Source organism: Drosophila mauritiana, chromosome 2L (genome assembly GCF_004382145.1).
Source record: "Drosophila mauritiana strain mau12 chromosome 2L, ASM438214v1, whole genome shotgun sequence".
NCBI lineage: Eukaryota > Metazoa > Arthropoda > Insecta > Diptera > Drosophilidae > Drosophila > Drosophila mauritiana.
Window position 1 is genome coordinate 6,519,598 of NC_046667.1, and position 25,836 is coordinate 6,545,433.

The following is a 25,836-nucleotide window of genomic DNA, read 5'->3' on the forward strand; positions in this document are numbered from 1 at the left end:
TTTAATATGATATAATTCCTGAGAGGTAACATTGAAAACTACAAATAATTGATAACACGAGTTTAGATTAATATCAACAATCATTTTAATAGCCAGCTTATCGACGAAAGACTTATCAATAAAATAGAAATAGCACTATTTTGGTCCGTTAAGATAATAGTTAACTAAGCTAGTTTACTAAACAAATCACGACTCGTGGCGTTTAAATTCCAGTTCAGTACATTCGCCAGGTAATTGTGAAAAGCTGCTACTAGTCGCACTGAAGGAAACATTAAGTTTGGGATGTTTAAAGTGCTTGGAAACCTGCGGAAGAGTATGAGTTTCAGAATCAGTACTTTATAAATCAGTAATATACGCACCATGTCTTCCATGCCGGTTTTATAAAAATGCATGGTCAGGGGCTCCGTTCGCTTGTTTAAAGCACGGTTCATTGTTGACTTGTTGAAGGCAAAGAAATCGTCGTACAGAACATGGTTGGAGATGCTGAATTCCCTGAGACGGGGAGAGGCAAGGAGCACGTCCCATATACCATCGGCATTGACCCATATGCGCGAGTTCTCCAAATGCAGTTGCTCCAAGAGCGGAAAGCATTTTATGATCGTGGAAAAGTTAATGTCAGCACATCCTTCATCATCGACGAGCGTTAAGCATCGGAGATTTCGCAGTTTGGCCAGCACCTCCGTTGGCCTCATCCAGATATTATTACTGAATGCGGCAGTCAACACATCTTGACCCCTTATGCTTCCAATATTCCACAGCAGATCGTCCAACTGGTCGAAGTCGTGCAGGCGCAGCGTCTTCAGCTTGGGCAGGCCCAACAGTTGGCTGATGTTGTCCCTGCTAAGGTAAACTATGTCCAGCTCCAGCTCCTCCAGTTCCTGCAGCATACAGATGGACCGCACGTAGGCATTCTCCTCAATCTTTTGCCACTGGATACTGAGTGTCTGTAGTCGCAGGTTCTGGCAGATATCCTCGAAGGCCTGGGGGCTCAGGTACCAGCACAGCTGAAGGTCCAGTCGGCGAATGTTCCGCCAACGGCTGATGTGGTTACCAGTGGTATTCCCGCTCAGCCCGATGGCTTCTAGCTGCGGGAATAAGTCCACCAGAATGGCTATGTCGGCGTCTCCTTCTATGTCGCTGGTCTCATCGCCCAAGTAGGTCAGTTGACGCATGTTGGGGAAGGTGTGACCCCTCCACCGCTCCAGGTGATCCATGGTCAGGTACTGTAGCGTAAGTTCCGACACCGTGAGGCGAATGCACTGCAGGAATTCGTTCAGTAGCTCATAGTCGCCATCGAATGTATAAAATTCAATGGTATGCTCCCCATTGCGCTGCCAGATGTAGGATATCAGCGATCTCAGTCGCGATGCGGGCTCGGAACTCTTCCACAGCTTCAGCTGATCCTCCAGATTGAGGTACTCTACAATTTTACTATTCAAAGATTATGCCGATGCCTATCCATGGATTCCATTCAACTTCACTTACAGCACGCAGTCAGCATTGAGGTTCTCAATGAGCGCCATGTCCACAATAACGGCCCAATCCTCAGATTTGAAGAGTTTTCCAGCCCGACGAGTTGTTTATAAAGTTGGATTGTTGCTTATTATTTTTTTTTTTTGGATATATTAATTTAAAACTGTCCTTCGCGGACAATCATTAAATTTGATGACTAAACTTAACGGTAGAGAATTAATTGATTACATAAATTGTTGCGAAACTATACAATAACTGTCAATATTGTATGTATGATGTATATAATAATGTATGTATATAATTTAATTTAATTTGCGTGTCTAATCCCAGAGAGGTCCAAAGGGTGTGATCGGTGCAGCCTCCTGGTGCGTTGACTGGTGTCCAGCAGGTCTTGTGCCAGGTTGTTTGGGTGGTCTTGAAGCCTCTGCATGTACTGCCTGCTGCTTTTCTTAATCTCATCCTTCACCCAGGGGAAGCTGAGGACCTCGTGTATAGTGGCATTATCGTGGAAAGGGTGAGCGTTTGTGACTGTGCGGAGCGTTTTGTTTTCGAATGTCTGGATAATGTTGATGTTACTTTTCGATGCAGTGCCCCACAGTTGAATGCCATACGTCCAGATTGGCCTTATGATCGCTTTGTAGATAAGGAGCTTAGTGGAAGTCGGTAGCTTAGATTGTCTGCCCATCAGCCAGTAGAATTCACGGACTCGGTTCTCCGCCTGTTTCCGCTTCTTTAGCAGGTGTGGTCTCCATGTAAGTCTCCTGTCCAGTGTAAAGCCAAGATAATTTGGATTGGCTACCTCTGGGATTGGGAACCCGTTGAAACTGACTGGTGGGCAAGTGCCGCGTCTAGTTGCGAAGGTGGTAGCGGTTGACTTGTCGCTGTTTACCGATATATTCCATCTCGTGTGCCACGTGTTCAGTAGATCTAGTTGCTCCTGCATAGTCTGGGAGGCCTCTGCTGGGGTATCTGCTGTTGTTAGGAACGCAGTATCATCGGCGTAAGTGGCTGCCATAATGTACTGGCTCGGTATCACCGGCAGGTCAGCCGTATACGCGTTGTAGAGGAGCGGACCGAGAACGCTTCCTTGGGGAACTCCTGCACGGGCTTCTTTGACGTCTGAGCGCGCTTCTCCACACCTGACGGCGAATCTTCTGCCCTCCAGGAACGATTTTAAGAACTTGAAATATGGCTGGGGCAGGCCGTTTTTGAGCTTTAGGAGGAGACCGGGGTGCCAAACACGATCAAAGGCTTGCTTAATGTCCAGCATTACTGCTAGGCAGTATTTCTTATTCTCAAAGGCGTCCAGGATATATTGCGCTACTCGGTGGCCTTGCTCTGGTGTCCCGTGGCGGCGCCTAAAGCCAAACTGGTGATCAGGGATCAGACCAGCCTCCTCAATCACCGGCAATACTCTGGTCAAAAATACTCTTTCGAGTATCTTGGAGAGTACTGGTAGTAAGCTGATCGGGCGGTAGGAGGCGGGATTGGCTTCATGTTTACCAGGCTTCAGGATCATAACTACTTCGGCGCGTTTCCATGATGAAGGGAAGTGCCCCAATTGCAAGCACTTATTTATTATGGTCGTGATTAGTGACTTGCTAATAGGGGGTAGGAGCTTTAAAGCAATGGCATTGATGGCATCATCGCCTGGAGCCTTGTGGTTACCCATTGCCGCTATTAAATTGCTGATCTCCTCTTCCGTGGCCAGGGGTATCGACTCGGAGTCAGAGAGAGGTTCTGACAGGAGCCTGGCTGTTTCGGCTGCTTCATTTGGGGAACATCGATTGGCTGGTGTGAAGACTTCCTCCAAGTGCTCGGCGAATGCGTTGGCTCTTTCGGTCTCAGTTCTGCACCATGAGTTGTCTTGTCTTCTGATGGGCGGGATCCTCTTCAGTGGCCTCTTGATGCGCTTGGTAACATTCCACAGGTTGTGGTGGGGATCACCCGGCGCGAGATTACCAACAAAGCTGTCGAGGGCCTCCTTCCTTAGCCTGACCAGAGTTTCCTTCAGCTCCTTGGTGGCTCTGTTGAGAGCTGTTTTGTCTCTAGGGTTCCTGGAGAGGAACCAAACCCGTCGGAGACGCCTTTTCTCTGACTTGAGCTCATTAACCCGAGGATTCCAAAAGTGGACGTCTCTACTTCTGTCCCTCGTTTGGTTAGAGAACCTTGGAGCAGCATAAGTTGCTGCCTCCTGAATTTGCGAGGTGAGGTTCACAACGGCCGCATCTATAAGTTCAGGGGTATCCAATGGTGGATTAGTGACTGTCGAGTTGTTCAGCCAGTGGTGGTATTTGCTGATGTCGGACGTTTTGAAGATTAACTTTTTACCCGCGGATCTCAACATGGCTGAGGCGTAGACCGAAACGGCAATGGCACTATGGTCCGAGAGAAGGTCTTCCACCTCCCTGGTCTGGATTCTTGCCGGGTCCAGGCCGCCAGAGATCGCAAAGTCCAAGATGTCTGGAGTTTTTGCAGGGTCAGTGGGCCAGTATGTTGGCGTCCCAGTTCCGTGGCAATTGAGGTTGCGGGAGAGAACCTGCCTGCATAGCGCGCGTCCTTTTGGATTGCATACTCTGGAACCCCACCAAGTGTGCTTGGCGTTAAAGTCACCTCCTATGACGAATTTGGGGCCGAGGCTGTCCAAAAGCGAAGAGAAGCAATCGTCCGTGGCTCTAAATCTGGGTGGGCAGTAGGCAGCAGCTAAGGTAATGTCTCCGTGGGTGGTGCTTACCGATATTCGGGCGCATTGCACCCAATCCTCCTCCTTGCTTATTATGACGAAAACATATGTCAGAAAAAGCTTTCGGCCATTGAGCTTTTTGCTGTTGTTAACTGTCTCATTCCAAATATTCCACAGTCCGGGTTATTCATTGGATTCCACTAAAATACCACTTACAATCAGATTACAAAAAAGGAAAGCTCCCGAATTCGGTTTATTAAATATATACATTTAATTACCTTTCATGCACCATTTACTAATATAGTAATGTAATAAAGAACATACAAAATGGAGTAGCCAATAATTGCAAACTTTAACAAAAGAGAAGTCGATTACATGAGTTGCTCGACTATCAGATACCCTATCTAAAATCTCCCCATTCCGGACCACTTATCTTTCCACGATATGTGTTTGTTGCTCTACAAATTCCAATAAGATTAAGGCACCTCAAGTTGCATTTTTAATCTACGTTGCTGATATCATTAATTCTTTTAGTCGATTTCCAGTTTCCGAAATGACCCCACAGCGCCAAAGGAGGAGCGATGGTTCCTTCGCTCATGATCTCCAAACTCGCGCAGCTTTTCATTGGCACCGAAGCTTTGGCTTTCCCGAAAGTAGGGCCCATAGCTGGACAATTTCGCTTCCATGGTGTGGCTTATATCCTGCATATTACATCCAGTTCCTCCATATTCTTGGGGCAAGTACTCGCGACGCACTAGCTCGTATATGGCCGCCGGATCGGAACTCACCGAGATCTAGGCGAAATCATAATTTTGCACTCAAATAGGCAGGCATAAAATATGGTAAACAGACTTACCCGACTCTTGATTTTGGCCGGGAAAAAGGAGCGCAGGGAATTGAATCCAGTTTCGAAGGCCGCAGGAACATTGATGAAGTGTATGCCCTTCTGGCGCGTCGGCATCGCCTCATCCGCGTAAGTGGAGAACTTACTGAGCAACTGCGGCTGGAGGGCAAAGAGATGGCTCCCCGTAACGCCAGCCATATCCATTATTTCCACATAACCACTGACCGTGGCGTTGTCGTCCTCGAACATCATGATCTCACCGAACATGGAACCCACGCGAATGATGTCCTGGAACTTGTGCTTGCTCGTATCGTAGGAACCGGCGCGAATTATGGTCACCCGCGGTCCCGGATCGTCTGCATTCATCGGAATTTGAAGGAGTACTCTATGCGAAATTTGGATTAAGGAACAGGAAAGATTTTGCTAAAGACTTTGCTTCTTACCCCATTCTTACGATATCCAGCACCTGGGGATCGGTGGCTAGGCGCCGCTCATTGAAGACCTCTGGAATGGACCGCTGCAGCGTGTAGAACCGATCGAACTTCTCCTTGGCCCGCTCCAGACTGAACTTGGTGCCGCGCAGAAAGGCGAGCAGGAACTGGTCGTCGGTGCAGGCCCGCAGATGTGGCTGCTTCAGCACCCAATCCCGCAGAGCCTCGATGTCCTGGGCCACCCGGGCGGGCAACTCGTTCAATTCCCTGATGCAAATCTCTTGCAGCGCGGCATTTAGTGGTCGAACCGAGTTCATTTCGGTACAGGAAACGGACTCAAGACAATGCCGCGTTAATTGAAATGGTAAAAATCGTTATTTTATGGTGGAACCTCTCCTCACTTCCCAACAAATCGGATTGCGTGCATATGCTTACTGCATGAAGATACCTCGTCGACTGGCCAAATGATACACGAGTAACATGTGGATTCAACTTACTACTGCCTGATCATAAGCCGATTTACAACCGCACGAAGACATTTGTGGACATGGTGGATGTGGGTGGTGGTGGTCGGTGGTTGGTGGGTGGTGCTGGGTGGTACCACGCCGGCGCTTGGAGTATTCCAGTCGGTACCCTTGGCTGTGGGTCGCTTCGCGATTGATTGGCTTAATTGGCTTTGGATTGGATTTACTTTTTGAGTGCATGCGGCTGCGGCCGATATGAGCTGTTAAATCCCATTGATAAAGAAGGTTAATCGAGTGCAATTACTTAACGAAAGGCGGATAGATAACGTATGCTAGCTTGATAAGTCGCCAGCTGAAAAGTAAACAAGGAAATTAACACAAAAGTGTTACTACATAAAAAGTTAAAGTAAAAATAATTACCACGCAAAGCAATTTCTGTTAGTTCCAGTAGTTACTTCATTTTACCGCACTTATAACTGCATACAAAGTAATAACCTTTTTTTTATTTTTTCTTTACCTTGCTATAAATAATAAAAATACAAATATATTTTCATCCTTTTGACTTCTAACATTTTTGAAAGTCCCGCCAATAGGGGTAGTCACCGGAACATTTGGTATATTTTAGTGAGCTTGATTTGTGTACTCCAACGGTCACACTATTTAGACCTTGTCAGACTTTCAAGTGAAAATCATCTGACAATAAAAACCAATTTTCCCCGATGACAAGCATCGAGGAGAATCCGTTCGCTGCTCTGCTGCAGGAGGGCGCCAACTCCGATGGCGTGCCGCACAAACTGGTCGAGGAGGTGCTCCTCTTCACGCTGAACAAGGCGTCCTCTTCCGCGGTCCTGTGCCTGGCCGACGTGGTGGTGGAGACCAGCGAGGAGATGCTAAGCGAGGACCTGGTGGCCCACGCCCTCTTTGAGCGCCTGATGCTGGCCGAGACTAGCCAGTATGCAGCGGGTAATGCCAGTGAAGTGTCCATGGAGCGGCGAGCCATGTGTTACCTTAAAGGTGCCTTCACGCGATGCGGACTCATTCAGGCGGAGAGGAAAATCGATTGCTCCAAGATACTAGCGCTGATCCTAAACAATGCCAGCACCTGCATGCGCCAGCCGGACCTCTTTGCACCGCAATCCTTCGGTGCCCAGTGGATGGAGATGTTCGAGCAGGATGACGATGAGCACGATACCAGCACACAGGAGTTTTTGATCCGCGTCACCTGCAAGGTGATGGAGGAGGTGGAGCCGATTGAGGCCCTGGGCGCCCTAAAGGCCATCTTTTACCCGGTGCTCACCGAGCTGCAGAAGAACATCGCCAAGCTGAACCTCATTACAATGAAGAAGAACATATTCTGGATTCTCGGATATTTCGTACGCGACAAACGAGCAGCAGTTCTCGGAGAGCTGCTAATTGACTACACCACTCCCAATCCCAGAGCTAGCGGTATTTAAAGCCAAATCTTAAATATTAGCTGCAATTCGATATAAAACCGACATTTTTCAGGTAGCGAATATATGGACACTTTGTTGGGCAGTCTACTGTGCATCTCAATCCTGCCCAAGACCCAAACAGGCAAATACGAGTTTTTCCAGGAGCTGTCAATAAACCAAACTGACGATGCTCTGTGGGCTCTATTGTCGCATCACCAGCAGTCCATTTTCCTGCTGGTCAAGCAGCTCCTCGTGCTCTCACCCGAAACGAAGAAAAAGACGCTTCAATGGCTCGGCAATTGCCTGGATGCAAATGTGCCGCGTGGTCATCTGTGGAGCAGCATCAATGCAAGCACGGAGCAAACAGCTCACAGCACGTCCAGCGATGCCTTCATGACCAACCTGACTGCAGTCCTAGTTCGTCTCTGTGCTCCCCTCTGTATGCCCTCGTTAAAGGTAAATACATTTAATTTCTAGGTGCTTTACTCGAAAAACCCACTTTTAGACATGCCAGCATCTAGTAATAACTTTCTAAATATTCGCTGCAGGTTCTCCTGGTGGACCCTACATATTGTGCAGTTCCCAACAAAGATCGGCAGGCCAAGGGCGTTAGTATGCTAAGGGCCCACACCGAGACTTGCCTGCTCACCAGCGAAGAGGGAGAGGAGCGTTTGACGGCCGAAAAGTACAATTTCGTGACGGAGATCTTCTACATGACACACAAATGCTTCGAGCTCTCCAATATTCCGTGCATTGAGCGCTTCGTACGCGTGCTGCGCGAGCTGCAAAATACGCAGATGGCGTACGGAGAGGTCGTGAACAGCGATCCAAATAGCGAGGTGGCCAAAAACCTATTTCGCATGATAAGGGACCAGATACAGCAAGTGCTGTCCATCAAGAACACGCTCGCCGAGCCCACCAATGACATGTACCTGTTGAAATTCTTCGAGGCTTCGGCTATTTGGCTCACTGAGATTGCCATGCTGCCGCGTGAAATTTACGAGCAGTGCCTGGACAAGCGCGACTTTTCCCCACAGCTTTTCCGCAACATGGAGCTGCTCTCAGACACACCGCCCTTTGTGGCACCCTATATGCAATCGGTGCCAGAGAGCATTATCGACAACCTCTCGGCGTTTTTGAATGTTGCCCGGAAACTAAACGGCGAACAATACATCAATATATATTTCTCTGCCCATGATGCCTTCTTCAAGATGATAATTCTATTCATGGGCAGCTCAGCGCTGGTCAAGAACCCGCACCTTCGGGCCAAACTGGCTGAGGCATTGGAATTTCTCTTGCCCTCACGGATCATGGGAAGCCATCGCAAGACTTTTGTCAGCCATGTCTTCGACAACCACCCGGATCGGTTGAAGGTGGTGCGCAGCCTGCTGAACGTTTTCGTAAGCATCGAGATGACTGGACAGTCGGTGCAATTCGAGCAGAAATTCAACTATCGCCGGCCCATGTACGCTATAATGGAGTTCCTGTGGACCAAACCCGAGCACGTTCAGTGCTTTCGTGACCTGGCAGTCGAAGCGGAGCAGAATATGGATGCCATTGAGCCGCCCATCTTTCTGCGCTTCATTAATCTGCTTATCAATGATGCCATCTTTCTGTTGGACGAGTCGTTGTCCAATCTGGAGCAGATCAAACAGCTTCAGCAGGCGCAGGACAATGGTGAGTGGGATAGGTTACCGCACACTGAGCGTGAGCAGCACATGACGAACCTCCAGCACCTGGGCATGCTAGCTCGATTTGACAACATTATCGGTAGGGACACCATAAATCTCCTCAAGCTGCTCACCTCGAAAATCAAAAGCATTTTCTGCCACAACAGCATGGTCGATCGCATGGCAGCCATGCTGAACTATTTTCTGTTGAATTTGGTTGGCCCAAAGAAGGAGCGCTTCAAGGTTAAGGACAAGAAGGAGTTCGAATTCGATCCGGCTCAGACGGTGATCGAGATCTCTCACATCTACATCAACCTAAGCTCCGATGAGAGCTTCTGTTTGGCCGTGTCGCAGGATGGGCGCTCCTACAGCGAACAGCTCTTCAGCTATGCCGAGAGCATCCTGATCCGAATCGGAGGCGGCCAACTTATAGGCGACATGTCCGAGTTCGCTGTGAAGGTAGCGCGGATGGGTGCTCAATACAAGGAGGAGCAGGAGCTGCTGGCTGATGCGCCGGAAGAGTACCTCGATCCGATTATCTCCACGCTTATGACCGACCCTGTGGTGCTGCCCAGCTCCAAGGTAACAGTGGATCGTTCTACCATCGCCCGTCATCTTCTAAGCGATCAGACCGATCCGTTTAACCGCGAACCTCTCACCATGGATAAGGTCAAGTCCAACGAGGCTCTGAAGCAGGAAATTGAGAGCTGGATTCAGGGCAAGCGGGATGCGGCCCGCGCAAACAGTTGAGGTATCAGCGGACCCGCAGCTGCAGGCTCAGTTGCCCAACCAAAGAGTTAGCTTCACGGGGAATCGGTCGTTAGAGAAATAAGAAGAAAAGAATTCCAATCATACATGGTGGAATGTGTATGTGCAGTTGTATAGTTAGTGGTTTTTAAAATATATTCTTAATCCATTTTTCCATGTTAACCAAATTAATTAACAAACAATGTACTAATAGTACATGCAAAGGAGAAATTATTGTAGTCATATTTGGTTTTGTGTTCACAATTTGTGTAAATATATGTTTAAATAAACGGCGTTTCGCTGAAAAAATGTCTATATTCAATTATTCATCAAATGAAAATATCTATAATGCAAATCGACAGCATGTTTTATTTTATCCAATCACTTATTGTCTTTTTTCGCTCCATCGGTTTCTGGGGGCGATCTATTGCCCATGTCGTGGCTTACTGATTCACGGAATCGATTGAAGTAGCGACGACCAGTTAGGTACCACAGCGCCTCGTGATAGCTTCTGGGCAGGATCTCCGGAACTGCTTTGCTGCAGGAGTAGGTCAGGTGCAGCACATTGCACTTAAGCTCCGTAAAGCTATTGCCATCGATCGCATTCACCACCGTCAGCAGCTGAATGTAGTTTTCGTGGGTGAAAACCACGTACGCCTTCAGTTTTATGTAGCTATGGACGGGAATGGAATGTGCGAACGTAACGTCCGCAATGAAGCGGATCATGCAACGCTGGTTGGAGTAGAGGGAGGCTGTCATGTAGCTAATCTCGATCGCCTTGCGGATGATGAACCCTCCGAAGATGGTGTTCGATTCGTTTCGGTTCTCCGGGAACGGATGCATCAGGGTTCTGCGACGCCACGTGGACATCCAGCGGGAATTCGGTGGTAGAGTAGTCATATCACTCGGTGACGGTCCGTCATCGCCCTTGGTGCGGGTAAACAGCTCGTACATGAGCTGCTGTTCCTCCTTGGTGGGCTGCTGCGACTCCAGGCGATATAACGCTTTGGCACGCTCCTGGTGCCGCTTCTGTGCTTCCTGGTGTAAACTTTCCTCCAGCTTATTGGCCGGCACCAGAGGATTGACGGGAGCTGGGCCATTATTGATGGCATCGCGAGCCTCTATCACAAAAATGCCCTTGGCCAGCATCATTCCGTTTTGTCGCACATATGCCGTGACCTCCATGAAGTTATTGTCCGTATATGAAACGTGACCGGAGAGGGATACGTCTGCATCCGCAATAAACTTGTCCTGCAAGAAGTGGGCGTGGTCCACCAACATGGTGATAAAAGTGTATGGCAGCGGCACACCCTCCGGCAGATTGGGCAGATGGATGTGAAGATGGCAGATCCACACTGCAAGGCCACTCTCATTCATCAGGTATTTGGTTACGGACTAGTTAGTTAGCATACTTTACTTACTTACCGGCAAGAAGGTCGAGTTCCTCAATTATCCTGCCCATGCGCAGCAAGCCTCGCCCGTAAACGAATCGTTGCCTCAACAGAGCATCTGTTTCCAGGAGCATCTGGGCAGTCGTGTGTGAGTCCAGCATGGAGCGATTGGGCAGTTCGTCTTGTTTCGGCTGAAACTTGAGGAGTCCATCCCGACTCTTGGGAATGATGTGGTAGCCTCCTTCCACGCCGACGTGCTCACGGATTTTCTTTGCCACTGTGCTTGGTATTGGGAGTTGGATAAGTGGACAATAATGTGGAGGTTTACCCGCGGTTACCATCCGCCATCGTGCCCGAGCGGTGCCCCGAATCCAGCTGCTCCCTCCCGGATTCCATGAAGCAGTGACGAAGTGCACCCAGTTGGTGGCACGGGTGTCGCACGGCGATCACCCTTCTGCCAAAGTGCTGACTTAAATTCATTTAAATTTTGTGTTTGTGTGCTGCGCTATATACATATGTATAGTTGTCAAATAATATAATACAGAACGTTAAAATCCTTTGCAATATATTTTTTAAATTTCTAACAGAATTAACGGCTTTAATGTAATCGAAATCTTAAGAATCACAAGTACTAGCTTCCAAAGGTTTCACGTTCCAGGCTTAGCTACTTTCTGTTTTCAAAAGTAAATGTCGTAGCGCATTATTAATAAATTCGCTGTTTTGTTTAGTAATCAAAGAATTAACAATTCGAAAGCTGCATTAGTCGCAGATCAGTGATTGTCAACACTGGCTAATCCATCATCCATCTCCCACCATTCGCTTTCGGTATTTTTCCTATTCCTGTCCTGCGTAGCAACGCCGAATAACGGATCCTAAGATCGAACGAACCTGTGCTAAACGTGATTTCGTTCATTTTCTCATACATTTCAACATATTTGACCTGATCAAAAGTGCTCGTTTTAATTTTTAACCAAAAAACCAATAAATAGTGAGTATGGACCCTGTAAAAGAGGAGGCGATCGAATTGAATGGCCATGTAATGCAAATGGCCGAAGCTGAGCAAGAAAATGGCGCTGGCGCCCTGAAAATTGCCACCAATGCGGGTGCAACCGATCGTCCAGCGCGTCAGCATCTTCCGCTGCCAGTCGAGGATCAGCAGGATGAGGTGCTAACCCCCGCTGAGAAGGGCAAGTTCGAGTACCCGCCCCCTCCGCCGCCCCCAACTCCAGTCCAGGCTCCGCCAGCCAACAAGGCCACCGCTCTGAATGCCAGTCAGGAGCATGACAACGACGAGCCCAACTCCGAGAAGTGGGAGGATCCTTGCGCTCCGCCCCCACCGCCTCCGCTGCCGACTAGCGCATTCCTGGCCACCGGACTAGGCTACCTCAAGCTCCCCGCCTTCAAGCTGAAGGATGCACTGGAGAAGGCCATCACCAAGTTGGAGGCCAACAAGCGGACGCAGAAGACCAGCCCCGAGGTAAGTTCAGTACAACACTGTTGTCCGATTGCATATTTATATTGAAATACATTTTAAATTTAACTTTTCTTGAGTCTTAAAGCCTTGATATTTGTCTAAAATCTTGGCAATCTTTATTGGCCAACAAAGCACAGTATTTAACACATAGTCTAAACACTGGAGGGAATCCATGCGAAGCATTAGATTATTCGAAATCATAGCAGCTCTGATAAAAATGTCGTGACAAATTTAGTTAAAGTAACTTTGACTTGGCGTTCATATATTCGACATTTATTTTGCATCGAGTACAGACAGGCCCTCTCACACATCATGAAGTTTTTTCAATGTTGTTTTTATTTTGGCAAACAGTCTTCTCGTTCCATCAAAAACAAGAAGGAGGTGGCCCTGGAGATGTTACCCAGGCGCTCGAACCCGGAAACGATCGGCGATAGATCCATGTTGGCATCCACATCCACGGCTGTTATGCTGCATCCGAAGACCAAAAAGCCCATGGTAATTGTGGAGATGGAGAGGCGTTGTAAGATCATCAATTTACTGGCCAAACAGAATCAAATCCTCGAATCCATTTCGGGGGAAGCCATTCCGATGCATGGACCCTCGAAGCATCTGCACGAGGACGAGGGTCTCGCCCTGCAAGTTCTCTCTGCCCGAGCATCCACACCGTACACACAACCCTCCAGCATGTTGTCCTGCACGGCCGTTAGCTGTGACCTGGAGCACGATTCGCCGCGGAAGCAACTGGCCAGCAAGGAGGCCGTGCCGGAGCAGCAGTCTAGTCAGGCACAGCAGAAGCGTCCACCCAGCACTGGCATCCACAAGCCAGGAAGTCTGCGAGCACCCAAGGCTGTCCGTCCTACTACAGCTCCGGTGGTCAGCAGCAAGCCGGTCAAGAGCTATACCCGCTCCCGCCTGATGGACATTCGCAACGGGATGTTCAATGCCCTGATGCACAGGTCCAAGGAGAGCTTTGTGATGCCTCGCATTGCCACCTGCGACGACATTGAGTTGGAGGGAAGGCTCCGCCGCATGAATATTTGGCGCACCTCGGACGGCACAAGATTCCGGACCCGGATCACCAACTCAAACATAAACAACAACAACAATGAGTGCATGCCTGCCTTCTTTAAGAACAAAAATAAGCCGCACCTAATCAGCGATGAATCCATCATCCAGAGCCAACCGCCACAGCCCCAAACGGAGTTCCAGGTACGCTAGTTAAACTTATAGATTCTACGCTATTTTGCCACATATAAAATAGACTTGGTTAGCTCAAGGGAAAACTTATGTTTTGAATAGGACAAGTGAGTGTTACAGTGTAAGAAGACGGTGATTCATTTGAGTGTCTCGACCATCTGATACCCCTTACTTTGTAGGCCGAATTGCCTTTTTGTTTCGCTCAGAAAAGCTCTTGTATGGAAGATCATATTTCCCGCCTTTTCTGCTTTGAAATAATCCCTTAATCGTTTGTCAACATTAGGAATTCAATTTATTTGTACGAATATATTGGGGAAAGATCGCATTTTCCCCACTATTGTATTAGGTAACACAAAGTCGTATTATTCCTGCGCTTATCTGATAAATCAATGATTGCATTGCATGACCTCCAGAGGTCTTTGGCAATCATGCTGATCATTGGCTGGACCCTCGCTACAGTCAAAGCACTAATCTAGAACATTTTACAACTGATTGCGAATAAGTATGAAGTAATTACTACAGTCATATTAGACTATTTCCTTTTATTGAATTCTATGCCAATTGTCACCATCTGGGATTCTACAAATACCCTCGAGCGAAATCACTTCTCCAAATAATGACACTTTCCATCGACCTCCCGCAACCTTTGGGCCGCCTGCTCGGAAGTCAGATCCCGCTGGGCCATGGCCAGCAGCTCAAATCCCACCATAAACTTGCGCACGGAGGCGGAACGAAGCAGCGGCGGATAGTAGATGGCGTGCAGGGTCCAATGAGCACTGGATGCGTGGGCATGCTCCGGCCCAGTAGGTGCTCCGTGCCAGCCCATCGAGTAGGGGAATGAACACTGGAACAGATTGTCATACTTGGTGGTAAGCTCCTTCATGGTCAGCGCCAAGTTATATCGCTGTTCTACGGTAAGATCGTTGATCCGCTTGTTGTTGTTGCGCGAGATAAGCATTGTTTCGAAGGGCCAAGTGGCCCAGAAGGGCACCACCACCACCCAGTCGCGGTTCTCAATGACAATACGCTCCTGGCGCTGCAGCTCCCGCTCCACATAGTCGGCCAGCATGGGCCGCTCGTTGGTGGCGTAGTAGGCACGCAGACGCTCCTGCTTCAGTTGCGGTTCCGTCGGCAGAAACGAGCACGACCAGATCTGGCAGTGCGGATGGGGATTGGAGCACCCCATTGCAGCTCCCTTGTTCTCGAATATCTGCACCCAGGCGTACTTGGCGCTCAGCTCGTTGAACTGGCTGATCCACCTAGATAGGCAGTTAGATAAAAAGTGGGTTTATTATTTGAGTACCTTCTGATATAAGCCATAAATCCTCCACTTACTCGTCGATAACAACGACGATTTCCGCTGCACTCATCGTGGGCAAAGTCAGATTCGATTTGGGATGGAAGCACATCACTCGGCAGTTGCCACGGGCGGGAGCTATCTGAAACAGTGGGTCATCGCTGTTGGGAGGAACGGGCACCACCTCCACCAGGGCCGGGAAGTCGTTCTCAAACACATAGGTGCTCTCATATTCCGGAGTTTGCTGATCATTTAAAAAATATACATGTAAGAACGCTTGAAACATTTGCGCGGCTTTAGTTTGGTGGCTTACGATTCCATTGGGTCTGGTGACGCCGGGGCACAGAGGATTAGTGGGATCGAATTCGGGCAGCTCGTTCTTCTGCGCCTTCTCCTGCTGACCCGACCATGGGCGTTGGGTACGATGTGGGCACACCAGAACCCATTGGCCGTTCAGCGGATTCAGACGTCGGTGCGGGTGCTCTGCAATGACATTCGATTTAAATTAAGATTGGGGAGCGATAAACCATTGATGTGGATCCACTTGTTGAGTAACATACGACCATTCGCCATAGGAACTGAATCAAATTCGCATGGTAGAACACCTTTCAACCTACCACTGGCCACAAACTGCATCGTGTCGAAAGACTGGCGCTCCGTATCACTCCGATCGGATTATGACTACTACAGATTCACGGGACAAGCACAATGTCAACCTGCCGCGTTGCGATTACGGCTCCTAATGCTGCTGCTAATACTATTCCGATTCTGATTCTGCTTCTGATTCCAGTTGAGCTGTTTTTCGCTTCTTCAGCTGCATTCCTCTCTTTCCGCTCTTCGGATTATTCCGCTCACTCTGCCGGCGAGCGTTTAGTTTGAGTTTTGCACGCATTCTGCCTTTCAGTGGAAGAATTTTCCATCAGCCTTATCTCTCCCACTCAGCTGGGCGTTCTGATATGGGTGTGTAAACAGTGGGAGCGCGATTGTGTGTGCCGCTAGTGATGCGCGGTGGTCGATAAGACGTTCATAGTGGTGGCTGTTTAATGTTTAATAATATATTAAAATATAATTATATTTATATTTTATCTAGTATCTGTATGCATAATTGTGATTGAAACAAAACGTTTCCTAAAGTCTATTTAGCTATATTGCAATCATTGTAATCTAATTTCTTTAATACTTATTAGCTGAGTAGGAGGTATCTGATAGTCGAGAGAATTTTTTAGTTTTAGAAGTCTTCCTAAACTTATTTTGTGGGAAAAATCTAAAAATATTCCAATGAATTTTGCAGGATCCGGCCATTGTTAACCAAAGACGCATTGGCAGCGGTCGTTTAAACCATTCCAAGTGGGGTTACAACGACGAAGACTACCACTCGTACCACAATGGCAAGACGCAGCATATGGAGGAAGTCAATTCGAAGAACCAGAACAGCAAGAACATGACGGTGCTGCAGTTCTTCGACACCGGCGAGATCAGCAGTCAGCCTCAAAGACGACCGAACACTCCTGTGATGGGAATGTCTATCAATCGATCCGAGAACGACACCCTGCACTCGAACGAGTCCAGTGAAGATTTGAGTCGCGCCAACGAGAACTATGTAAAGCGCGTAATGTCTGGATTCCTGGTTGTATCAAAGCCCAAGTCACGAGATGTCGAGGATAGGCATCACCGGCGGTACAGGAACCAGAACGAGGAGCCGGAGTGGTTTAGCTGTGGACCCACGTCTAGACTGGACACTATAGAGTTGTGCGGCTTCGATGAGGATGAGGAGAAAATGCTAAAGGAGGGCAACAAAAACCACGGATTAGCTGAAACAGAGCGGGAAGCGTCAAAACAAAAGGTTAATATTCACTTAGTTCATTCCATTACGCAATCTATAAGATAAATCCAAAACTTGTAATCTTTACTCGCTTCAGATGGACCATAAGTACAAATGGACGCATGCGGAGCCGATGGGTCGAACCAAATACATGCCCAAACACGACACAAACAACAATCATAACGTGGAGAATATGAACAATGTTATGGCTAGCGAGCATCAGCAAAAGGAGGAGAAACGTTCAGGCAGTGGTCGGTCGTTTCAGTTTGATAAGTTTAATCAAAGCCAACACAATTACGAGAGTAGCAGTTATGTGAATCACCAGCAGCCGCCACAAACGCAGCCTCAGCCAATGCAGCAGCAATCAAACACAAATACGAACAACTCTAAATTTATGTCATTCTTTGCAAATGAGGGGAACTCCTCGTCGTCTTCGCTGAACGAGTTTTTCAAGCAGGCCATTAACCAGGGTCATGGCAACAATCCGGAGCAGCCCAAGTCGTTGGGCCACATCGGACAGATGCCTTCGGTGGATCAGCTGGAGGCCAAATGGCGTCGAAACTCACTAAACAATGTTGGGGAGACTGCCAACAATCAGACTGATAACTTCCAGAAGCTAATTGGCTCTCTTTCTGCGGCTAAGCCACAGTCACCGGCGGTAGGCTATGATGCCATCTCCAACTTCATAATGCAGCAACAGCAGTACCAGCAGCAGCAACAGAAGCAGCACCTCATCATACAGCAGCAGCAGCAACAGACCGCCTTTTTGGCGAGCCTGCAGCTGAAGGCGATCCTTGGTCGGCCGGACACCCAGTTGCTACTGCTTCGTCTGACTAAAGGTGAGGATTGGATGATGAAAACAATGTTAGTTGCATGTTTTCAATAATTCTTTGGTTTGTTTTCTTTCCAGGGGAAATATCCAAGCACGGATTACTGGTGCAGTTGGCCAACCCACGCTTGACGGACATGGATCGCGAGGCCATCACTGCTGTATTGCAGTTCACCAACACCCAGCAGCAGCAACAACAGCACAAGCAGCAGCTGAACATGCTCTCGAGCACGGTCATCGCCAGCCAGTTGCAGAATCTTCACAACTTGGCCATTGTTCAGCAAACTCTTGCAGCCAGGCAGCCGCAGCATAATCCACAGACGCAGGTGCCGCATCAACTGTCGCAGGAGGATTTGCAAGCGCATGCCAATGTGATAATGCGAAACGCCGTAATGAAGCGAAAAATGGAGGAGCAGACGTCGAAGCTCATCAATGGCGGTGCCAAGCATCAGGCACAGCAGCAATATCTAAACCGTGGCCAGCAACGCCAGGCTCGACCAGATGCCAGCTCGAATGCCTTGCTCCATGCCTTGATCTCTGGAGGTGGCAACAACCACGCCTCTGGTTACCCTATGAATGGACAGCCGCAGCAGCATCATTCCAATTCGAGATTCGGTGATAACCAAAACTTCCAATCTTTTGAGTCCAACCAGCCGCACTTCGCTACGCAATACAAGCAGCAATACCAACAGTCTCAGCAGCAACAACCCCATCAGCAGCCACAACAGCAGAGCAACGCTGGAGGCGGCAATAACTTCAACAAGGCCCAAATGCAAGCCCAATCAGCTATTGCCATGCTGCCCAACAGCGGCGGTAAGTTATTTTAGTACCTATTTAAAAAATCTATTATATTATGATACAATCGTACAGTGGGTACTCCGTGAAGTTTACCTTATCAGTTGTGCTTTGAAAGCAAAGTCACCACATATAACAGATAGATTTGTAGTTTCTTGACAGCTTTATGGTCATAGTTCGGGATAATACCCAAGGGAGGCGATTCATATTTTTACATTTGTGCTGAGTTGTTATCTTTTAGGGTAATGTAGTAGTTAATAATCTGCTTAATGGCCTCCCCTTCTTGGTATTTCGCTTGTGTCTGAGTCAGACGGTCAATTCGCAGGCTGATTTTTCGAAAGCAGAGCAAATATGCACTTTAATGAGCACTTTCACGTATTATCTGTAAACGAGTTTTTGTTACTGCAAACATTGCACACTTTGCAATGCACTTGATCACATCTGGGATATGGATATACAAGCTGTTGATTCAGATTACCACTTGAACGCCTCTACAAGGATGAGCTGGCTGGAGTTTCGAATCAGAAAGATAAATAAAACATGATTGGTAGGGCATTTTGTCATTTAGCTCTAGAAAACATTAGGACTTTTGTAATGATTTCATTGATGAATAACATTTGACCAGTATCACTTGTTTCTAAGCTGCGCCTAAATTCCCAAGCTTAGCTGGCTTCCTTGTTTGTTCAAGAGATCACCAGAACGTGGCTTGCTGAGCACTTTAGATTTCCCAGTCGAACAACATCTCAGCCAGCCCCCTGAGTCATGGGTTCTATTTGCCGTCGACTATGTGCGCAATCGGTTACCCATCGATCTCCCCATTGGATATTGCCGATGTTACGTTCGTGGGACATTCCCAGAGTTAGCAGGTATTTGCATCTCTCACTTGATTGCTGCCTTTTGCTTTCAATTGTTCGTGGCATGCCTGGGGCGAGGCATAAATATAAAAACAAACATTTAACGACAGCACCACTGGCTTTATCAGCCAGCGGAATGTAGTGGCCTGTAGATGGGAACCGACTCGCTGGGGGAATCGTCGCCACGCACGATTACTGAAAAAGGGGGTCAAGAGCACAGATTCGTTTCTCGTGTGTAGGATTCAGCAAAATGGATTAGAAAGCTGTCCACTTGCAACACTTTTCACATCATATTAGAAAAAACTGAAGCGCAGACTGTCATTTGTTTGTATATTTATTGCGTATTTAAAGATAAAACCGCCTGAGAGCTTAGTTCTGGGTGGTGGGTGAGTGGACTTTGCCGGCAAACAGTATGTTCCCGGTGGACTCCTCCTCGATGAAGAACACAAACGGCCGGTTCACGTTGAATTCCTCGATGGCGGTGCTGCCACCGAATTTGTTCTCGATCTCCACAACGGTGGCTGCGTAGGCCTCCGTTCCCTTCTCGTTCACATTGATGCCGGCCTTCTGCAGGATGTTGGACACCTTCACCTTGCCGGCGACATCGGCGCCGCGGGTTAATCCCGGCAGCGAGGCACTGTCCTCAAAGATTTCGCGCACACCCAGGCTGCGCAACGTCTCCTTGAGGTTCTGCTGGTAGTCGAAGTGGAACTTGGGCAGCGTCACCTTCACTTTCACCTCCTCCATGGCCCACTGAGCGCCCTTTAGCTCGTCGTTTTCCAGGTTCTTGACCAAGTCATGGATGCCATTCAGGGCGTAGGGCAGCAGCACGAACAGGGAGTTCTTGCCCTTGTAGGGCAGACGCAGAATCTGCGCCTTCAGCTTCTCCGATGTGGTGTAGTAGAAGTAGTCGGTCTGCTCCATGAACTCCGCCCGCGACTGGTCGTCCTTGCTGCGGAAGAAGGGTCCCTCGAATGTGTTGGCGAACTGCCTCCGCCACAAACCGTTGAAGTAGATCAGATTGGTCAGCAACATTACGCTGCTGCGCACGTTGTCCGGGGCCACCAGCTGCTGGAGTCTGCCCTGCGTGATGTTGGCGGCCCAGGCGTTGATGGCATCTGCCGCCGCCTCGGGATTGGTAAAGTCCAGCGCCTCCACCTCGCTGTCGTAGAAGTGTTTCAGTGTGGCCGTGAACTTCTGCTGTGTCTCGATGAAGCTGTCCGTGAAAAGCTTAGTGCGCACACTAAGCGTATCGTGGAGCTGGTTCTCCTTCTTGAAGGAGTTAAGTGTCTTGCGGTAAAACTCTCGCACATTGTTCTGCGATCGAATGTCTGTCTGCGTGTTGGCCAGCTCCACTTGCGTCTGGGTTCCGGCTCCGGCCGCCTCAGCCAGCAGGGCCAGCACCAGTTTCACGGAGAACGGCGAGATGATCACATTCTTGTCGGCCGTCTCGTTCTGCAGCACCGTCTTGAGCAGATGCCATGAGAACGGATCGTGCGAGTCGCTCCGGAAGGGCACGAAGGTATCTATGTCGTCGTAGATACCCGCTCCACTGGGCACGACGGCAGCGCCACCGGGCAGCTTGTCCGTACGGGTTTCGAATACGCCCTGGGGCGTCGTGGTCGTCGGTATGGAGTTGCCGTTGCCCGTAGCTAACGCACTGAAAAACAGCGACAGCAGCATCACTGCCAAATTTCCGCCCATCTTTGTCATCTTTGCTTCCCTATGCTTATGCGTCTCGATCTTCCTCGGGTCTTTGCTTTCCGCCTCTTATTCGCAGCAAAACAACTGTTAAATGCGGGCTTCGTTGGGGCGAGCGGCGAGAGAGCGCCGGTGGAGCGAGCGATAACCGTTTCACGCGCCGTTCCAACTGAGAGTGACTGGCGCGCCGAGCGGGCTAGCCATTTTAAAATCCAGCTTCAAGCCGCTCTGGTCGCCGTCCTCTGCTGCTGTGCTGCCGCGACGACGGAGCTGCGAATGTGACTCCCAAGGCATACGTACGTCATTATCGCAAACTGATGAGTGTGCTTCAGATGAGGGGAGTGAAGGGGAACGGCTATAACTATACGGTGCATCAGTGCACTCAGAGAATTTCCATGCCTACATTGACCTATAAAAATATTCGACGATCATCCATACGTTCAATACAGGTTTAATGGGTAATAAAACTATCTAACTACATAGCGAAAGTTTTGAAATGTCATGTCCAATTATTATATTTGAAAACTTGCATTATATGGGAACAGAAATTTAAATTCTTTGAGTTGTACAAATTTGTTGAAAACAATATCCGCCTTTATCAGGCTTTCCCCACTTCAGCTATTTGTGAATTATTGCATAGTCATCAAAGAGAAAAGCTTGCATGTTTTTATTCTTAAACTACGTCACAGTTTCTTTCACGCTCGCTGCAAATACCCAAGCCAGTTTATGAATAGCTATTAATATAAATTTGAATTTCAAATAAGCTTAAGTTGTGTCGGGGATAGTCTGGCAACGCTGACAGCTATTATAGAACTCAGTGTTGGTAAGTGACGGATAAACAAAACAGCTGATCTGAAATAAATTCTCATGGTGCGTTGATGTAACAGCAGCCGGCGAAAGAAACTTGTGCATTTAATGAAAAGTAGTGAATAAATAGCCAGAGTAACCGCACGTGCCATGCAAATTCGTCGTCCGCGAGGTGTCACTGTTCCGCAATTGATGGTGGTCACGGCCATTGGGCTGCTAGGCGGTATTTACATTTGGCAACCACTGATTTTGAAGTACAAAAACGAGAAGAAATCCGAGGCAGAAACGCCAGCAGTAACTGAAACTAGTGGAACCACAAAGTTAGACCGCACACTTAACCCTAATCTGCTGGCTAAAGTCATATACTAATTGTATTCCGTTCTCGCCCTCAGATGAGTTTCATTAACGGCCTCAAAAGATTCGCCACAACGACCGTTGGTCTGATGGCCATCGGTATCGGATCGACCGTTCTATTCTACACCACCCATCGCCTTGTCATCAAACCCTATCTTCTCGAGAAACGCCGCCTGGAAGCCGAGGCCTGTGCGGAGTACCTTTTCCAGCAGGAGGGGCACTCCCAGATTGGCGAATCAAGACCCAAACGGAGCGAATATTGAGCCAAGGATGCCAGTGCCGTCATAGACATCTTTACATACTTATAACCTAGTGATTAGTTACCAAATTTCAACGCTGTAACATGGTGAACAATGGACTTTTACTTTCTTACCTTCACTTTGGGTGGAGAGGCCCATCTTGTGTTCATTTTAGAGTTAAACAGAATGGATTTTTTATGGAAGCAATATGAATTGAATAAATAATGAATAGCACAAATGGTTTGAACAAAAGACTAGAAACATAAACACTTAAAAATCACTGCTCTGTTCACCGTATGCCTTTATAAAGGCTCAGGGAGCTGCACTTGTCCTTGGCCTTCTGCTCCTGTTTCCTCAATATAGCCTCGCGCTTGTGGCTTGGAAAGAAGTTCCACAGCGAAAAGGTGTCGTCCAGTCCGCCGGTGGCAATTTTCGTTCCATCCGGATTCCACATAAGGAAGAGGGTGCCGCGATCCTGATGGGACATCAAGTCAACCACGCGGTTTAAGGAGGCCAGGACCAGAATTTCGCACACTGCAAGGTCCGCATCATCTGTGGATATCAGAGGATACATTATTTTCAGCAAGCATTTGGGGATGCAGTGCAGTTCTCACCACGCCGAATAACGTTGACCAGCAACTCGCCCGTGATTTTGCTGAATGTTAGTGTCTTTATGACGATTCTGTCGTCCCTGCGCCTGTACGAAGCCACAAATTGTCGGCGCGGGATGTTGAAGATGAAGATCGAGGCAGGGCTCCGCTCCGCTGTCGAGATAATATTCTTGTTGCAGATAATCTAATGTTTAATCTGTCATTATCTTACCAACGGCTAAATCCTCTCCAGTCCACGGATGCCAGTCAAAGACTATGGACCTGCCGTCCAGCTTGAGCAGGCGAACCTTTAGCACCGCATCGAAGATAAAAATTTTGCCATCCGTATCACTGGATGCGAAATACTTATTGGTCGGAGCAAATTTCATTTTCTTCACCGTGTGTCGATGCTCGCGCAACTGTATGAGGGTATTTAGCGTGGGCATGGCCAGCACAATGATGACGCCGCACTGAGTGCCGCAGATGACCTCCTTGCCGTCGTGGGACCACTCAATGCAACTTATGTAGCCCATGGACTTGAAGAACAGCTTGCGATAGGAGACCAGGAACTCCGTAGGCGACCTCACCTCCCAGAGGTCCAAAACTTGTACGAAAGAGGAGGATTAGGGCGATACAAGGGTATTGCTTAGGGTCTGCTATACCTGGATAGTTTCTATCCATGCAGCCGATGGCCAGGTGCTTGCCATCCGGCGAGTACTTGAGGGAAGTGGGCGACTCGACGCTGAAGACCATGGTGCTCTCGTCCAGATTGCGCCACAGCATGACGTCCTGACCGGATGACATGGCCACCATGCCGCCGGACGACCAGTCCATCATGTTGTAGTCGACGGGACTGCATATTCCAGGCATCTCATGGGTGGCATTCTGAATGGCGTATGGTCGCGCCCGTGGATTACATGGCCAGTCCGAGTCGGCGGAGTCGTTATCGACCACCCTGGATCTCGTGCCCTGCTTGCTGCTAAACTGAAACAGACGGCGCTCTCCGATGCCAAAGGTTCGGTTCATGTTCGATATGAAGCCGCTCTGTCGCCAGTAGCTGGCGGTCAAAGTCACACCCTGATTGAAAAAGCCACCATTAATTAAGAATGGAAAGTATATATAGCCAGAAGTACTCCACCCACCGTTTCGAGGATATCTCGCTCTTTCCGCTTGCCAATGTACTTCAGGTTGAACTCGATGTTCTCCCGCTCAAATCGGTTGGGTATGAACCTTTCGCCGACATAGGACACCTCCTGCCCCTTGCTCGTATCACTCTGCGCGAAAGGGAAACTGCGCTTAGGTGGTCAAATTGATTTGGGGTCCATCATCCTACCTTGTAGGCCGCCTCCTGTTTCCAGTTTTTGCGCCGCACCTTTTTGAAGGGCGTCAGGGACTTCTTGTCCAGCTTCGAATTTTTATTGGGACTGTCACACACACTCATCTCGACGAACATTGAAACATTTCTGTTTTGCTAGCGCCATATTAAATTGGCATCAGATGAGGAGGCGGAATCAAAAAAAACTTACAGTTACAAGTACAGTGAACACTCGATAACACTGCACTTGATATTCTTTAATGTTTGTCATTTAAAGTTTATGCTTTATATGAAGATGTTTTAAAATGCAAGTTAAGATGTTGCTTTAAATTGTTTATTTTCTACCTTAACATCATTTGGTTAATAAAGCGGACTTCTGTTATTCTAGTATCAAAAACTATAGTACATGTCACGGACATAATGATTAAGCAATGGAGCGTCTTATTGGAGTTGTCCACAGGTTGCCGCAGGAGGGGCAAATATCGCGTCTCTGCAAGTAGGTTTGGATGCACTCGCGGTGGTACTGAATGTTGCAGGAACTGCAGCGAATGTCCCACAACACCAGGCACTTGCACAGCGTGCAGTTCTTGATGTTCCCGGCGTGGTTCGAGCTCAAATAGAAACTGAGCTCGACGAGGCTGCGTGGGCCCAGGTAGATTCGCTCGCCCACCTCCATGAAGTAGCCCATTTGGATCCACTTCTGGAGCAGCTCCTGCATGCGACTCTTCTTCAACGGCTTCGAGCTGGCCTGCAGGACGATATCGTTGTAGGCGACATTCCAGGCGATGTGGCAGTCCTCCTCGGAGGCGATCTTGTCCAGCAGTTTCGAAAAGTACTGACACTCCTCGGCAGTGAGCCCGGTGTTGGCCACGCTGTCCGGCGTGGCGTCCGTCTTGGCGTACACCAGGTACTCCTCGGCCTTCACCGGATACTTGATGAAGACCAGCAACTGGCCCAAGTCCCTGATGGTGTCATTAATCTCCGCCACCAGTGCCCTAATCGCCTCCTTGCTGCCGGGCTTTGTAGTCTTGTGGTTGGCACACAGCGGGGCCAGGATATAATCGATCAGCTCGAAGCTGAGGAAGCTGTGGTTCTTGCAGGCACGCAGGAAGCCGCGTTTCACCAACTCCATTGCCAGTGCTTGAATACGTTTCAAAACAAATCGAAATATACACAATTCGATTGCGAAGCGCGCCGTTGCAGTGTGCCCAGCTAGGCTGACGTGCGGTAAACTTCGGTCACACTAATTTTAAAAATCAATCGATGATTCAGATCTCCGATTTTAAAATTACTTGCATTATTTTTTGGCTTAATTAAGTTTAAATTTTTCATACTTTTGGTGCCACTAAAAAGAAATGCACACCTAGAATTTCTTTATTTCTGCTTTGTTTTCATGAAAATCATTGATATTACTCATTTTTATTTA

At 48.4% G+C, this 25,836-nt stretch overlaps 10 protein-coding genes across 13 annotated transcripts; 3 read left to right on the forward strand and 7 right to left on the reverse strand.

The window, feature by feature from the left end:
* Positions 1-67: 67 nt before the first annotated feature.
* Positions 68-1,655, reverse strand: LOC117150516. The gene is made up of 3 exons (XM_033317432.1): positions 1,486-1,655; positions 360-1,431; positions 68-303 (listed from the first exon to the last, which is right to left on the reverse strand). Exons 1-3 carry the CDS (start codon positions 1,521-1,523, stop codon positions 187-189), a joined length of 1,227 nt encoding a protein of 408 aa, XP_033173323.1. The 5' UTR covers positions 1,524-1,655; the 3' UTR covers positions 68-186.
* A 2,739-nt stretch (positions 1,656-4,394) lies between these two features.
* Positions 4,395-6,065, reverse strand: LOC117150803 (retinol-binding protein pinta). Its single transcript, XM_033317861.1, has 3 exons — positions 5,444-6,065; positions 5,013-5,385; positions 4,395-4,950 (listed from the first exon to the last, which is right to left on the reverse strand). The coding sequence occupies exons 1-3, from the start codon at positions 5,746-5,748 to the stop codon at positions 4,687-4,689; spliced, it is 942 nt and encodes a 313-aa protein (XP_033173752.1). The 5' UTR covers positions 5,749-6,065; the 3' UTR covers positions 4,395-4,686.
* Positions 6,066-6,555: 490 nt separating this feature from the next.
* On the forward strand, positions 6,556-10,054 carry LOC117146352 (ubiquitin conjugation factor E4 A). Its single transcript, XM_033312506.1, has 3 exons — positions 6,556-7,341; positions 7,402-7,784; positions 7,877-10,054. Exons 1-3 carry the CDS (start codon positions 6,615-6,617, stop codon positions 9,746-9,748), a joined length of 2,982 nt encoding a protein of 993 aa, XP_033168397.1. The 5' UTR covers positions 6,556-6,614; the 3' UTR covers positions 9,749-10,054.
* Positions 10,055-10,100: 46 nt separating this feature from the next.
* LOC117146424 (acyl-coenzyme A thioesterase 9, mitochondrial) lies at positions 10,101-11,846 on the reverse strand. Of its 4 annotated transcripts, none has more exons than XM_033312631.1 (3): positions 11,475-11,846; positions 11,171-11,413; positions 10,101-11,100 (listed from the first exon to the last, which is right to left on the reverse strand). In XM_033312631.1, the coding sequence occupies exons 1-3, from the start codon at positions 11,614-11,616 to the stop codon at positions 10,127-10,129; spliced, it is 1,359 nt and encodes a 452-aa protein (XP_033168522.1). In that variant the 5' UTR covers positions 11,617-11,846; the 3' UTR covers positions 10,101-10,126. The 4 variants fall into 4 exon arrangements, with proteins under 4 accessions (XP_033168522.1, XP_033168531.1, XP_033168540.1 ...); XM_033312657.1 differs by having other exon boundaries at positions 10,846-11,100; positions 11,167-11,413; XM_033312640.1 differs by lacking the exon at positions 11,475-11,846 and having other exon boundaries at positions 11,167-11,256.
* Positions 11,847-11,879: 33 nt separating this feature from the next.
* Positions 11,880-22,392, forward strand: LOC117146348 (protein cup). Its single transcript, XM_033312493.1, has 6 exons — positions 11,880-12,613; positions 12,962-13,819; positions 16,396-16,947; positions 17,024-17,765; positions 17,837-18,568; positions 22,305-22,392. Exons 1-6 carry the CDS (start codon positions 12,131-12,133, stop codon positions 22,316-22,318), a joined length of 3,381 nt encoding a protein of 1,126 aa, XP_033168384.1. The 5' UTR covers positions 11,880-12,130; the 3' UTR covers positions 22,319-22,392.
* On the reverse strand, positions 14,307-16,073 carry LOC117146452 (probable galactose-1-phosphate uridylyltransferase). Its single transcript, XM_033312684.1, has 4 exons — positions 15,722-16,073; positions 15,418-15,587; positions 15,143-15,348; positions 14,307-15,066 (listed from the first exon to the last, which is right to left on the reverse strand). The coding sequence occupies exons 1-4, from the start codon at positions 15,738-15,740 to the stop codon at positions 14,409-14,411; spliced, it is 1,053 nt and encodes a 350-aa protein (XP_033168575.1). The 5' UTR covers positions 15,741-16,073; the 3' UTR covers positions 14,307-14,408.
* On the reverse strand, positions 19,718-21,293 carry LOC117146447 (serine protease inhibitor 27A). Its single transcript, XM_033312671.1, has one exon. The coding sequence runs from the start codon at positions 21,115-21,117 to the stop codon at positions 19,774-19,776; it is 1,344 nt and encodes a 447-aa protein (XP_033168562.1). The 5' UTR covers positions 21,118-21,293; the 3' UTR covers positions 19,718-19,773.
* Positions 21,964-22,743, forward strand: LOC117146470. The gene is made up of 2 exons (XM_033312709.1): positions 21,964-22,232; positions 22,305-22,743. The coding sequence occupies exon 2, from the start codon at positions 22,305-22,307 to the stop codon at positions 22,527-22,529; it is 225 nt and encodes a 74-aa protein (XP_033168600.1). The 5' UTR covers positions 21,964-22,232; the 3' UTR covers positions 22,530-22,743.
* Positions 22,744-22,772: 29 nt separating this feature from the next.
* LOC117146416 (protein cortex) lies at positions 22,773-24,658 on the reverse strand. The gene is made up of 6 exons (XM_033312619.1): positions 24,429-24,658; positions 24,238-24,369; positions 23,758-24,172; positions 23,328-23,699; positions 23,120-23,269; positions 22,773-23,057 (listed from the first exon to the last, which is right to left on the reverse strand). Exons 1-6 carry the CDS (start codon positions 24,546-24,548, stop codon positions 22,795-22,797), a joined length of 1,452 nt encoding a protein of 483 aa, XP_033168510.1. The 5' UTR covers positions 24,549-24,658; the 3' UTR covers positions 22,773-22,794.
* Positions 24,659-24,730: 72 nt separating this feature from the next.
* On the reverse strand, positions 24,731-25,626 carry LOC117146461 (non-structural maintenance of chromosomes element 1 homolog). The gene has a single exon (XM_033312696.1). The coding sequence runs from the start codon at positions 25,540-25,542 to the stop codon at positions 24,835-24,837; it is 708 nt and encodes a 235-aa protein (XP_033168587.1). The 5' UTR covers positions 25,543-25,626; the 3' UTR covers positions 24,731-24,834.
* Positions 25,627-25,836: the final 210 nt, after the last annotated feature.

Bases quoted from the DNA above. Each gene is read 5' to 3' on its own strand.
- LOC117146447 (XM_033312671.1), bottom strand. From the start codon at position 21,117: ATGACAAAGATGGGCGGAAATTTGGCAGTGATGCTGCTGTCGCTGTTT.
- LOC117146452 (XM_033312684.1), bottom strand. The intron at 15,349-15,417 runs GTAAGCCACCAA...TTAAATGATCAG, and splicing joins TCACCAGACCCAATGGAATC to CAAACTCCGGAATATGAGAG. The intron at 15,067-15,142 runs GTAAGTGGAGGA...CTGCCTATCTAG, and splicing joins ATCGTCGTTGTTATCGACGA to GTGGATCAGCCAGTTCAACG.
- LOC117146470 (XM_033312709.1), top strand. From the start codon at position 22,305: ATGAGTTTCATTAACGGCCTCAAAAGATTCGCCACAACGACCGTTGGT.
- LOC117146416 (XM_033312619.1), bottom strand. From the start codon at position 24,548: ATGTTCGTCGAGATGAGTGTGTGTGACAGTCCCAATAAAAATTCGAAG. The intron at 24,370-24,428 runs GTAGGATGATGG...CCTTTCGCGCAG, and splicing joins AACAGGAGGCGGCCTACAAG to AGTGATACGAGCAAGGGGCA. The intron at 23,270-23,327 runs GTAAGATAATGA...TTATCTCGACAG, and splicing joins TGGAGAGGATTTAGCCGTTG to CGGAGCGGAGCCCTGCCTCG.
- LOC117146348 (XM_033312493.1), top strand. From the start codon at position 12,131: ATGGACCCTGTAAAAGAGGAGGCGATCGAATTGAATGGCCATGTAATG. The intron at 12,614-12,961 runs GTAAGTTCAGTA...TTTGGCAAACAG, and splicing joins CGCAGAAGACCAGCCCCGAG to TCTTCTCGTTCCATCAAAAA. The intron at 17,766-17,836 runs GTGAGGATTGGA...TTTTCTTTCCAG, and splicing joins ACTGCTTCGTCTGACTAAAG to GGGAAATATCCAAGCACGGA.
- LOC117146352 (XM_033312506.1), top strand. From the start codon at position 6,615: ATGACAAGCATCGAGGAGAATCCGTTCGCTGCTCTGCTGCAGGAGGGC. The intron at 7,342-7,401 runs GTATTTAAAGCC...GACATTTTTCAG, and splicing joins TCCCAATCCCAGAGCTAGCG to GTAGCGAATATATGGACACT. The intron at 7,785-7,876 runs GTAAATACATTT...TATTCGCTGCAG, and splicing joins TCTGTATGCCCTCGTTAAAG to GTTCTCCTGGTGGACCCTAC.
- LOC117150803 (XM_033317861.1), bottom strand. From the start codon at position 5,748: ATGAACTCGGTTCGACCACTAAATGCCGCGCTGCAAGAGATTTGCATC. The intron at 5,386-5,443 runs GTAAGAAGCAAA...AATTTCGCATAG, and splicing joins CTGGATATCGTAAGAATGGG to AGTACTCCTTCAAATTCCGA. The intron at 4,951-5,012 runs GTAAGTCTGTTT...GATTTCGCCTAG, and splicing joins CGGCCAAAATCAAGAGTCGG to ATCTCGGTGAGTTCCGATCC.
- LOC117146424 (XM_033312631.1), bottom strand. From the start codon at position 11,616: ATGAATTTAAGTCAGCACTTTGGCAGAAGGGTGATCGCCGTGCGACAC. The intron at 11,414-11,474 runs GTAACCGCGGGT...TACCAAGCACAG, and splicing joins CTCGGGCACGATGGCGGATG to TGGCAAAGAAAATCCGTGAG. The intron at 11,101-11,170 runs GTAAGTAAGTAA...GTGGCCTTGCAG, and splicing joins GGAACTCGACCTTCTTGCCG to TGTGGATCTGCCATCTTCAC.
- LOC117146461 (XM_033312696.1), bottom strand. From the start codon at position 25,542: ATGGAGTTGGTGAAACGCGGCTTCCTGCGTGCCTGCAAGAACCACAGC.
- LOC117150516 (XM_033317432.1), bottom strand. From the start codon at position 1,523: ATGGCGCTCATTGAGAACCTCAATGCTGACTGCGTGCT. The intron at 1,432-1,485 runs GTAAGTGAAGTT...ATCTTTGAATAG, and splicing joins CTCAATGCTGACTGCGTGCT to TAAAATTGTAGAGTACCTCA. The intron at 304-359 runs GTGCGTATATTA...ACTCTTCCGCAG, and splicing joins AAACCGGCATGGAAGACATG to GTTTCCAAGCACTTTAAACA.